Genomic DNA, 13822 nt, shown 5'->3' with positions numbered 1-13822 from the left:
TCGCCTGCCTCTGCCTCCCAAGTGCTGGGATTAAAGGCGTGCGCCACCACGCCCGGCTTCTGCTTCTTTTTTTTTTTTTCTTTCCATTTTTTAATAGGTATTTAGCTCATTTACATTTCCAATGCTATACCAAAAGTCCCCCATACCCACCCACCCCCACTCCCCTACCCACCCACTCCCCCTTTTTGGCCCTGGCATTCCCCTGTTCTGGGGCATATAAAGTTTGTGTGTCCAATGGGCCTCTCTTTCCAGTGATGGCCGACTAGGCCATCTTTTGATACATATGCAGCTAGAGTCAAGAGCTCCGGGGTACTGGTTAGTTCATAATGTTGATCCACCTATAGGGTTGCAGATCCCTTTAGCTCCTTGGGTACTTTCTCTAGCTCCTCCATTGGGAGCCCTGTGATCCATCCATTAGCTGACTGTGGGTATCCACTTCTGTGTTTGCTAGGCCCCGGTATAGTCTCACAAGAGACAGCTACATCTGGGTCCTTTTGATAAAATCTTGCTAGTGTATGCAATGGTGTCAGCGTTTGGATGCTGATTATGGGGTGGATCCCTGGATAAGGCAGTCTCTACATGGTCCATCCTTTCATCTTAGCTCCAATCTTTGTCTCTGTAACTCCTTCCAAGGGTGTTTTGTTCCCACTTCTAAGGAGGGGCATGTGTCCACACTTCAGTCTTCATTTTTCTTGAGTTTCATGTGTTTAGGAAATTGTATCTTATATATTGGGTAGCCTAGGTTTTGGGCTAATATCCACTAATCAGTGAGTACATATTGTGTGAGGTCCTTTGTGAATGTGTTACCTCACTCAGGATGATGCCCTCCAGGTCCATCCATTTGGCTAGGAATTTCATAAATTCATTCTTTTTAATAGCTGAGTAGTACTCCATTGTGTAGATGTACCACATTTTCTGTATCTATTCCTCTGTTGAGGGGCATCTGGGTTCTTTCCAGCTTCTGGCTATTATAAATAAGGCTGCTATGAACATAGTGAAGCATGTGTCCTTCTTACCAGTTGGGGCATCTTCTGGATATATGCCCAGGAGAGGTATTGCTGGATCCTCCGGTAGTACTATGTCCAATTTTCTGAGGAACCGACAGACTGATTTCCAGAGTGGTTGTACAAGCTTGCAATCCCACCAACAATGGAGGAGTGTTCCTCTTTCTCCACATCCTCGCCAGCATCTGCTGTCACCTGAGTTTTTGATCTTAGCCATTCTGACTGGTGTGAGGTGGAATCTCAGGGTTGTTTTGATTTGCATTTCCCTGATGATTAAGGATGTTGAACATTTTTTCAGGTGCTTCTCTGCCATTCGGTATTCCTCAGGTGAGAATTCTTTGTTCAGTTCTGAGCCCCATTTTTTAATGGGGTTATTTGATTTTCTGAAGTCCACCTTCTTGAGTTCTTTATATATGTTGGATATTACTGCCGCCTTCCAGGTCACCCCTTCTTACAATCCTTCCTCCATCCCCCCTTCCTCTACTCCTCTGGGCAGGTGGCTTCCCCCAGGGTATCCATCCACCGTGGCACACCAAGACTCTGTGAAGCTAGGCACATCCTCTCCCACTGAGGTCAGAAAAGGCAGCCCAGCTAAAAGAACATATGCCACACAAAGGCAACAGATTTTGGGATAGTTTCCACTCCAGTTGTTCGGGACCCACATGAAAACCAAGCTGCACATCTGCTACATATGTACAGGGAGCCCTAAGTTCAGCCCATGTGTGTCCTTTTCTTGGTGGTTTGGCGTTTTCATTTCTGGGAGCCCCAAGGGTCTAGGTTAGTTGACTCTGGTCTTCCTATGAAGATTCTATCCCCTTCTGTGCCCACAATTCTTCCTCCTATTCTTCCATAAGAATCCCCAAGTTCCATTCACCTTTGGATGGGTGTCTGCATCTGTCTGAGACAGACTGGTTGGAGCCTCTCAGAGGACAACTATGTTAGACTCCTGTTTACAAGCATAATAGAGTATCATTAACAGTGTCAGAGATTGATGCTTGCCCATGGGATGGGTATCAAGTTGGGCCAGTTATTGGTTGGCCAGTCCCTCAGTCTCTGCTCCATCCCCACTCTCTGTACTTCTTATAGACAGGATGAATTTTTTCAGGTCAAAAGTTTTGCGGGTAAAACTTTTTTTGTTGGTGTCCCTATTGCTCCACTGGAGTTCCTGTGAATTTTTATTCTATTGATCTTGTTTCAGTATTACTAGGTTGATGTCATGCCAACCTGAAAGTGATTTCAAATAATAAGATCTGCATAATGATCTCGGTGGCGGCAATAAGTAAATAAACACGGGATACACCGCAGCATATGGAGTCCTATTCATAGCTTTTGCAAACTGAATAAATCTTGCCATCACTTCCTAGCCCTTAAAACCCTGAGTGACAGCCTTCCCTGAGTCTTCATTCTCTTCAAGCCTCCTGTAAAGCAGCAGGCCTGTAAGAAGTAAACTATTTGTTAACATTGCCTCTGTCCTCTGATACGTTTATAAACATGTGTGGCCATTAAAACTGGAGAGGTCCTGATAAAAATCCCCAACCCATGGTAGGTTGTTTGATTCAGTTGTTCCTTCCTGGGGCATCTCCTGAGTCCTGGTTAAACGATATTCTCTGTGTGCAGGGTGCTCACTGTTCTCTGCTCCTGGATTTATACCCATCTCATTGTGATGGGCTGTCTAGTAATTGTACTATTTAAGAAGCTGATTTCCTTCAAGAGGCACCAGCACATTTGCCACCCACTCTTGCTATCTCAAAGACGTCTTTCTTCCAATGGTTATGTAACACTTGCTCTTTTGTGGCTCTAATTTGAAAACCTAAGTCCCCTTGATTTTTTTTTGCATAGATCTACCTACAATTCTCCTTTGCTCCTACCCAGAGGTGGGTCAGTCTATTCTCTTTATCAGCTAGACTAATAAAGAATAGCTTTGTTTTGATTTTTAAGTCAGCAACATATAATTCTGTTAAAGATTGTCAGTTAAACATCACACAATGAGTATCAACTATCATGCATATCAGTCTCCAATTGTACTAAGGGTGAGTATGGGGTTAATAAAAGGCAAAAAAAAATACTTTAAGTATACAATGTGACAACTATTACAAAGACAGCACAAGATATTTCACCAAAACTTTTATTTTGAGTACAATATATCTGGTCTGAGAATTTCATCCATAAATGCAATGTATTTTAATATTATCCATACCCACTTCCCTTACAACTCCTCTAAGATACTCCCTCCACAGCTCTACCTAACTTTTTATATTCATTTACTGTAACCTACTCAATCAGGTTAGTTCTTATAGAAGACTTAACCCCCATTCCTTCCATAATCTTTTGGTTTTGATTACTAAAGGATTATTTCCAAATGTGTTTTTTTTTTCAGATTTTTGTTATAACGTAGAACAATTATTACATTTAGTTATTGTCTTTGTGTTACTGTCTGGGGGGTATATATGATGTGTGCATGTGTGATCATGTATGTATAAAGGACAACTTGCAGGAGTCAGGTCTCTCCTTGGACCGTCTGTGTCCTACAGGTTGTCATGCTTGGTCACAAATATCTTTCTTTACCCATTGAGTTGTCTCATTGATTCTATTTATAAATCTTTAATTAAAAATTTAAAGATAAGGAAACAGCATTTGATAGAAGACAACTATAATTTTGAAATAGATGTTGTCTTTATGCTTTATTGTTATATGTCTGATTTATATTCTGTTGTAATATTTGTAGTGCATTTTCTCAGAGCTATGACAAGTTTATATGAAATGCTGAAAGGGTCCTTTATGAGGCAAAATTATAAGAACTCATAGCACATCTCACAAACTAATTTTCTGAGAAATTTCCTGTGAATACATCCGTCGGAAATACCATTTCCTACCCTTTGCATGATGGAATCATTTTTAACATATTTTCACATATGCAGCATCATTTAGAGAATAGTTTCCTTTAACTTAGTGAATGAAGGATTCCTGAATTTCTGTTGACAAAAAAAGCAAAAACCAAAAACTAGAGAAGCTTCCTATAATACGTTGTATACATATAAAAAAACCTTAAATGTATTTATCCTAAAATGGGGCAACAATAACCCTAATAGATACCACTCACTAACAAATAGAAAGTTCAATATCAGAAATAGCTTATTTCTATTGAGGTTGTTGGCCAGTGAGATTCTATAGATTCCCCAAACATCACAGGTTATTTGCCAATGCTACTGGTTACCTTCTATACCTTGATATCATACACTACTTCAGGAAATACAGCCTATTTGACATATAGACTATGAATAAATCAAGCTTGTATTGACCTGGAAACATCAACTGTCCTGACTAGCTGTCATGATACTAGAAGTTGTTATGTATGCTACACAAAGAGGAAAGTGGTCATCAGTCTTACCTAGCTGTGAAGCTACAGTAAGAACTGCTCTGACAAGGTATGTCCATCGATGCAACACTGGAACAAATGTTATGGGAGTAACACATGTTACTCCTTTTGGTTGGGTTTAGGACCAGAAAATGTAATACATACCTGGCATTGTAACAGAACTTGTGGTTAGATAGTTCATAGGAAGCAGGGGAAAATCTACTATTTTTGCTTTGCTATGGGGGCATTAAACCAACTCCTATTGACTTGTTATTATACACACATACTACTGCTTCTCTCAAACACATGTCTTTTGTTGCAGTAGACAGCATTTAACCGAGACCCACAATTGATCATGGTGTACAGAATAAGCAATTATGGAATACCCCACTCCCACTAAATGGGATACCTATATTGTACCCTTATCATTGTGGAAGAGGGAATGGAAAGAGCAAAAGCCAGAGGAAACAGATAAATACAAGGAAATAGTGTTTTTCAGACACAAAGGGCAGATGTATGGCTAACTTCATAGTGGTTGCAGCTTGCTGTCCAAGATCTGTGTAAGTACAAGCAAGACAAAAATCCCAGCATGGACGAAGAAGTGGGTATGAAATCTCACCTGTAGCTGAAGAGCTACTGTCAACTGATATCTTTCAGGAGAGGGAGAGTTACTTTTCTTTTAGGGTGTAAGCACTAGTTGGCCTAACACACTCCGGTGGATCGTTACACATGTAAGTATATTAACAGCACTAATATGTCTCTAGGCTTTGAAAAAAATAATGAAAGTAATAACAATCTTGGGCTCTATAAGGAAAAGAACATTGTCTTTTTTTATTCCTATAGTTTTAGATCCTAAATTTTGTATAAATCTGTGATTTCTGTAAATTAAAATTAAGATAATAAATCTGAAATGATATGAAAAATTTACCTGGTGAGACCTACTATCCTCAAAATCAATAAAGCATTTAATTTGCTAAAAATTATTTCACTAGACAAAAATATGACTAGAACATTGAGACAATCAATTTCTACCAATTTGTTCATATTATAAAATGTATCTATCAAATATGCTTCAAGATGAAAGGCAGCTGACAAGTTTTCAGAATACAGACAGCCCTGTATTTGACCCTCAGCTTCTGCCAGCCTCTCTTCAACTGTGAGGAAGTTTTCAGATTCTGACTATACAAAATTTACCACCTGGTGGCAGACAGCCAAACACTTTCTTTCTCTTTGTGGCCATAAACAGATGGTTCATGATTAAGTAGCTAATAAATCACAATTTACATTGAGAGGAGGTACAACCACAAAGTGTTCATTTGCTCTTATGGCCAACAAGAGTTATTTAATCCAAACTTTTGAACGGTTTTGTGTACACATACTATTTTATTTCCTTTTATAGATTATAGGTGTTAATTTAAGCTCTTTTCTATATTATCTATGGTTCTCCAAAGGAAAAACAAATGGTGCTTATATGTGTGGGTGAATACATATGTTCACATACACAAAAGGAAGAAGAGGAAGACAGCAAGGGAGAGAGAATGGAAGGAAGAGGGAGAGGGAAATGGGGAAGAGGAAAAGGGAAAAGCAGAGAGGAGGAAGAAGAAAGGGAGAAAGAAGAGGAGAAGAAAGAGAATGAAGAAGAAAAGACAGGCTGACTGACAGCTGAAATACATTGGCAGTTTAGTCAGTACAAATTCTGAAGTGAAAAGCCAGCAGACTGTACAATCAGGAAGTCTTTGCAGCTCACTAAATGCATCCTTATGAGTCAGAGATGCACACATATTGCTGATGAAGTCTACGGCAATCTACTCAGGAATTCCCCTACTTAAGACTGTAAGACTTTGCTCTTTCTAAGCCTTCAGTGAGACAAAGTGAATATCACCAGCATTGCAGAGAATGGGCAAATTTCATTCACAAACACATTTACATCCAAGATAAGGCTAGACTTTGTTTGGGTCCCAGGTCACAGAAAAAGCAGCACATGAAATTAACCATGGTTTGGTTTGACTGCTTGTTTGTTTGTTTGTTTGTTTGATTCTCCTTTCTTTGCTCCATATTCTTGGATTTGGAATCCTCACATTCAAAAACAATTGAGTTAATAATCTGGAAAAGTCTCAAGCCTACCTACATCTTCCCCTCTGCCTCACTGAATAACCCAGCCTTTCTGATCTATATAAGTACAGATATTCTGGCTCCATGTCACTGATTGATTAATATGTTGACAGGGTCAGCAAAGACAAACTCACATCAGAGCTATCAGTATAAATTGTTTGCATAGCAAAGGTCCTACCTTTTGTGGAAACAAATGAGAGAATAGAAACCCCCCTAAGGAAGCTCATTTCCGGTGAAGAACTAACTGGCTTATCGGAAAAAACAAATTCCCACGATGATAAAACAAGCTTAGTATTAAAGTGATAGTAATGTTAGGGCTTAAAAGGATTGTTGGTTGGTTTTGGTGCTAACTACATTTTAATTTTACTCTTTAAATTGTGTGTGTATACTGTATTCATATCAACTCTCCTTGCTCCAATATCCTCTGTTACTGGTATTTATTAATGATAAATACCTATGCCTATACATATATACACAAATTATGTATACATATGTATATATGTACATATATATGTATATATACAAATATATGAATACATATATGTGTGTGTATGTATATATGTATATATATATATACACACATATATATTCCCATTCATATGTATATATATACACACACACACATATATATTCCCATTCATTGTTGCTTAATATTGGATTGCTGTATGCTATTAGATAAGTAGTTGTATGCTCATCCCTGAGGAAGATGAATTCCTCCTCTTTCAGCTGTCTTTAAATGCTTGAAGCTTTGCATCTAGAGGTGGGTCTCAATGAGAGCTCCTCCATCCTCATCAGCATATCAATTGCATGGTGGTTAAAAATGTGGAGAAGGCCAGGCATAGTGGCGCATGCCTTTGATCCCAGAACTCAGGAGGCAGAGGCAGGTGAATTTCTGAGTTCAAGGCCAGCCTGGTGTACAAAGTGAGTTCCAGGACAGCCAGGGCTATACGGAAAAACTCTGTCTCAAAAAACCAAAATAAATAAATAAATAAATTTTTTTTAAAATGTGGAGAACAGAAGTGCATAGCAGATGCATTCATACCTAATATCTGGTCTGTTAAAACCTCAGCATGCCCCTTCTTCTCCCCTAATGAAAAAGCTGGTTCTAGAGGAATGTTTGTTATGGAGTATAAAAGGGTTATGATGATTGGAGCAGAAATTAGTTTAGTATATGGAGCTCTGAGAACCATCTGAGAAGGACTAATAGATCTCCTAGAGTGGACAGTCAGCATCCATGTACAACCTGATGCTGGACTGCTGTGGCATGGTCAGCATTCAGTTCTCATGGAGCAGCTATACTACTGACCCTTGAGCCGACGTCTGTGTACCTCTCTCTACAGAGTGAATAGAGCTACCACTCTTCTCAGTCTATGCTTTGCTGGCTTAGCCCCTTATGGTTTTAAGATGGTATCAGCCTCTTCAGAAGCTTTAGATTTATAGGAACACAAAATTAGTTTTTAAAGTATTAGCCTTGCCTGGTGTCAATAGATCAACAAGCCAATGCTATTCTTTGGTCAGTACACATCGGTTCTCAGCAACAGTTTCAAGGGTAGAAAGCTAGAGTTCCATTAAGTTCAGGCCCTCTCTGTGGCATTGAAGACCATCTCTCCCAACTCTTGAGAAGGTCTTTTCTCACATAAGGTCACTTTTATATGGCCGAGTCTCTCTATGCTCCAGAATAGCACCCTATTGCTAGGAATCATATTCCTGTTTGAAACCTCTTGAGCTATCTTAGACCCATAAAAAAACAATATACTTTTCTAATGAAAGTCACAAATATATGGGGGGGAAAAAACTTTGTTAGTCATAAAACAAAGATCCAATAACAACTGTTGGAACACATTGCAATATCTCAGTGGTATGCCAAGAAAAGCAACGCAGGGCCCCATGACCTCACTGTTAAAAAAACACATGCCTTTGCACAATACTTAAGCCAGACAAGCTGTGGTGCTTTGCTGGCTAGGTGTTTTGTTTTGTCTACTTGACATAGCCTAGACATATCTAGGAAAAAGGAACCTCAATTGTGCATTTCCTTGACTGATGTGAGAGGGCCCAGCTCATTGTGGGCATTGCGGCCACTGAGCTGATTATCCTGGGTGCTATAAGTAAGTTGAGCAAGCCATAGAGAGCAAGCTAATAAGCAGTACTCAGCCATTGCTGTTACTTCAGTTCCTACCTCCAGGTTCTTCCCCAAGAGTCTTCAAGTGATGGAGTCAAAGTGTAAGATAAAATTAACCCTTTCCTCCCCAAGTTGCTTTTGGTAATGATCATTATCACAATACAAAGCAAATGAGGGCAGTAGTCAATATAAAGATATTGAAACCTTCAGTTCCAAGATTTATATTCCTTGAATATGAGAGAACTTTCTCCTTTCTCCAGACCACACCCCAATGTGTGTGTGTGTGTGTGTGTGTGTGTGTGTGTGTGTGTGCATAAATGGAGGTTAACTTGGTACTTGGTACATCTTTATAGAGCATTCAGTTCAAAATGTACAAAATCACTTTTATAAAGGCTTTGCTCACAGCACGTCTTTGTGCTTTCTCTAGGAATGCCCCAGTGGTGTTGTTAATGAAGAAACTTTCAAGGAGATTTACTCACAGTTCTTTCCACAGGGAGGTAAGTACAAATGTGGACTTGTTAACGCATTCTCAGAATTAGAGTTATGCATGCAATCTTGAGTTTGGTTTAATCTTTCATAGCATGGCTCTACATTTTTAATCTTCCTGTAAAAGAATTAATGCATAGCACAGAGCTCATAGGATTTTGAGTGTATTATAAAAATAAGCTACATTCACATCACTGAATCTCTAAAAGCCTATTTCTCAGTTTCATGTGAGTAATCCCGTGTGCCCAGCATGATGACTTCTCACACAGTGCTTTTTGACCTCTACTAGGGGCCCTCAAAATGGCTTCAGGCCTTAGGATGCTCATTTGATTTTCTCGGCTCTCCAAATTAGGGCAAATCCAATTACCTTTAATTTTCCAATGTGAAATCTGGGCCTTAGCAAAGTTAAATGATTCGATCAGGGTCACATAGCAACTCAGTGGCAGATCTGGGTTATAACCTAGATGTGTGTGTGTGTGTGTGTGTGTGTGTGTGTGTGTGTAGCTCTAGCTAGTGTCTACTTTCTGCTATCCCCCTTTCCTTCTAGTAACTTCTCCCGGCTGCAAACATGAATAAAAATTGAGATATGATTTTAGTTGTGTAGAGGGGACTTTCAGAATAGCATTTGAAATGTAAATGAAGAAAATGAAAGAAAGAAAGAAAGAAAGAAAGAAAGAAAGAAAGAAAGAAAGAAAGAAAGAAAGAAAGAAAGAAAAAAGAAAAGAAGGAAAGAAGGAAGGAAGGAAGGAAGGAAGGAAGGAAGGAAGGAAGGAAGGAAGGAAGGAAGGAAGGAAGGAAGGAAGGACGGAAGGAAGGACGGACGGAAGGAAGGAAAAGAAACAAACCAGACTCAGGGAGGATGATGGTGCTCCCTCCATGTCAGAGGTGAGTGAAGGGAGAGATTCATGTACTGTTGTGTGTTCTCTAACTTGTCACCAAGACCAGTGTGCGCCCAGCTACATGTGAAGACCAGTGTGCGCCCAGCGACATGTGAAGACCAGTGTGCGCCCAGCGACATGTGAAGACCAGTGTGCGCCCAGCGACATGTGAAGACCAGTGTGCGCCCAGCGACATGTGAAGACCAGTGTGCGCCCAGCGACATGTGAAGACCAGTGTGCGCCCAGCTACATGTGAAGACCAGTGTGCGCCCAGCTACATGTGAAGACCAGTGTGCGCCCAGCTACATGTGAAGACCAGTGTGCGCCCAGCTACATGTGAAGACCAGTGTGCGCCCAGCTACATGTGAAGACCAGTGTGCGCCCAGCTACATGTGAAGACCAGTGTGCGCCCAGCTACATGTGAAGACCAGTGTGCGCCCAGCTACATGTGAAGACCAGTGTGCGCCCAGCTACATGTGAAGACCAGTGTGCGCCCAGCTACATGTGAAGACCAGTGTGCGCCCAGCTACATGTGAAGACCAGTGTGCGCCCAGCTACATGTGAAGACCAGTGTGCGCCCAGCTACATGTGAAGACCAGTGTGCGCCCAGCTACATGTGAAGAGAAACCGGAGCAAGACCATGTGACCTGCTCCCAATACATTATCTTATACTCTAGTTAGAAGAGGGGCAAAATAAAACAGAGTGAATATAAAGTATGACTTGGAAGATATGAAGTCAAAAATGGTACAATGAGAACCAGCTATAGACCTAATGAGATGTTCTGCTCAATCACAAGCAATTAAAAAAAGTTATCCAAGTAAATTGATCTGACCTAACAGTAAGGATAGTACAGGGGGGAATCTACTATGCAGTTTGCCTAGCTCTGGAAAGCTTCATCCTCCACCCCTCAGCCCCTCTCCCTGGGCTTGTTCTTTTCTATAAATATGCAAATCAATGTATAGAGACTAATTTGCTTCTAAAGTCCATGGTAAAGCCACCCACAGCCTCATCATCATCTCATGAGCAGTCCGGTTCAGGATGATGTCTTTCACCTTTTGAAGGCAGCAGAGATCACTCGATCTAGGCAGATAAAGTGTAGGTAAAAAGACAGGATAGCAGCAAAGGTGATCATTTGTGGAATACTCACAGGATTGTAGTAATTAACTCATTCCTATGGTAGAGAAAAAGAGAGAGGGTTGGTGATGATGTCCAGAACTCTTGTCCTGGGCACCAGGTAATTTGCTACAAGAAGAATTGGGGTATAATGATCTCAGCTTTGAACAAGTTACATTTGAGTCTCTTGTGGGCACTTAGTATCAACAAGAAGTCAGTAAAAATCTGAAGTTCAGAAGAGAAGTCAAAGAAAATAACAGAGATTTGGAGCTTATTAACAACAAAGGAGTGAACTGACCTCCATCGAGAGTCCTTAGAACAGTCCGTACATTCATACAAAGTGGAAAGCATCATGAGACAAGCATGAGAGTCAGAGAACTGGAAAGAAATAAGTCCATTAAGAGACAAAATGGACAATCAGAGACTCTCAAGAAGTAAAAAGAAAACTTACAGGAAAGAGTGCAGACATGAAATCCAATGTCTTCTAGGAAATCCAGAAAGAAAAGGATCTGAGAATCACTGTTGAGCTTGATCTGAGCAACTTTCATAGGCCGTGTCAGGCACAGGCAGGAACCCCAACTGCAGAGCCCAAAGGGTAAATGGGAACTGAACCATGCAGACACTGGCAATCAAAGGAGACTGCGCTCGAGGATAACTTGGCAGGGAGAGAAAAGAGGCAATGAAGAAACCAGGAAGACATTACCAGACAGATATGGTAGATGAGTTTGGGTTTTAATGTAACAAAGGCTGAAACTTTATAAACAAAGAAGACTCTTGCAGAAAGAGAACTTTAGTAGCTTACGTAATACAGAGAGCTTATAACACATAGGGTTCAAATCTCCAGGAAAGTCATAGAATTGAGCTGAGCTTACAACATAAAACAGAATCTAGGACAATTTCACAGGGCTAGGCAAGAACAATACCTAGTCCTTCACTTGAGCTTTGAAATCTGTTTAACTCAGGAGGCAACGCTGGCTTCCTATGCTTGTGGCCAGAGTAGACTTTTCCATTTACATAGCCACCACCTTTCTAAGGTGCTCATCACCTAAAACAACAAATCAAAACAATAACTTGCTGAAGCAAGCTCAAAGAGTGTCTGAACTGGCCTCCCTGGCTGTGGTACCTCTTTGTCTGACCATAGGCAATTTTCAAGGTAAGTCAGTAATCCTGTTAAAATACAGGCCAGAGGGTGTCAGTTTTTTCCTGAGAGCCTCCAAAATATATGTATGTATCATAACATGCATTGTTGCTATGCCTGCTGATCTCATATCTCTCTGTCTCTCACTGTTTCTGCCTCTGTTTCTCTGCCTCTCTCTCCCTCCTTACCTTCCTACATCCTTCCCTACTCCCTCTTCCTCTCGCCCTCCTCCTTAGACTTCCACAGTCTGTAGTATTTATACCTTTTTAGCCAAACACCCTTGTTGGCATTTAACCAAAACAGCAGTTACACCTCTGTTTCCGGTACCTACTTGAATGCACCAATTCCAGATCCGAAAATTCAGTTCTCTTCAGTGCGCACCTCTAATTCTCACTGTGTTTTGCATGGTTTTAATTGAAAAAGTAAAAAGTAAATGTTTCCTATAATCTATCCCAATCATCCTCTTACCCCTCCCCACTCATCCAACTCCACAGCCTTCTTTCTCTTTACTGTGAGAAAACAAACAGGCAAACAAACAAAAAAGGAAGGCTTTGCCTGGCCACGTCATCTTTAGGATGTAACCCTAAACTATCTATCCCCCATGGCTCTTCTTTGGCCTCCATTTCTCTTCACTCTTCAGAACCACTGAATACTTGGTATTTTGCTTACTTTATCGTTTACTATCTTTTCACACCATTAGAAAGTCAACATCAAAGGGAGAGAAACTTTTTCCCCATCTTGTTCACTGCTGTGTTCACACTGAACAAGGAATAATTTGAATAACAATGAGTAACGCTATGAACAATGCTCACACTGCACAGAGAGTAGCAACACACGATGCATGCTTGTTGCATACACTGAAGAATGAAGGATTCAGAAAAGCAAAGGCTAGAGATACCGTCTCACATGGTTGCTAATATCTTTACTAATAATTTTAAAAGTCACTTTGAAGTGTATCCAACTCTCAAATGTTAGCTGTTTCATATAAAATTAGATTTTCTTTGGTTTGGTTTGTAATTCATTTAGTTTGGAGTATTTCAGTGATTTTAAGACAACTCTGTGAAGTTGCTATCAAAACTAAAGAATTAAAATTCCAATAAAACAAAGGAAGACTTTTAGTGTATGTAGATATGTTGCAATTACTACCTTGCCCCTCAGGACTTCAGTGCAGAGAAGAAATATGCTCTATAGGGCCAAGGGAGTTGTTTGCTATAACCACCTGCTCCAGTTTCCTTTCTCTTACTGTGATAAAAACACAACATACGAGGAAAGAGTTCTACACAAACACACACACACATATAACACACTCATTATATATATATATATATATCACATACAGTCCAGTCCATCTTCCCATCTTCCCAGAGTTATTACTAACCACAGTAGACAAGTTCACCCTGTATCAAATTGCAACTAAGAAAATACCTGAACAATTCGCCATAAAAGATTTCCTCTTCCCAGTTGTCTGTGGGTGGTATCATGTTGATAGCTGAAGCTAACTATGATAACATGCCATAGTTGTAACACTGTATTCAGCCCAACACTGAAAGATTAAATTGGGAGCTTGGGATGTACATCAAAGAGAGAGAGAGCTGGTCTAGCATTGTAAGGCCCTG

At 40.3% G+C, this 13822-nt stretch overlaps 1 protein-coding gene across 11 annotated transcripts in view; it reads left to right on the top strand.

Moving 5' to 3' along the window:
- The window catches only part of Kcnip4 (Kv channel interacting protein 4), a 1135620-nt gene that overhangs the window by 1096824 nt on the left and 24974 nt on the right, over positions 1-13822 (top strand). For all 11 annotated transcript variants that reach the window (NM_001199243.1, NM_001199242.1, NM_001199244.1 and 8 more), the window contains one exon: positions 9018-9087. In NM_001199243.1, the coding sequence (NP_001186172.1) occupies positions 9018-9087 (70 nt within the window). The remainder of the gene's footprint in view (positions 1-9017; positions 9088-13822) is intronic.

This window comes from Mus musculus, chromosome 5 (assembly GCF_000001635.26).
Source record: "Mus musculus strain C57BL/6J chromosome 5, GRCm38.p6 C57BL/6J".
Taxonomy (NCBI): Eukaryota; Metazoa; Chordata; class Mammalia; order Rodentia; family Muridae; genus Mus; species Mus musculus.
This window is presented reverse-complemented; position numbering and strand designations above follow the sequence as displayed.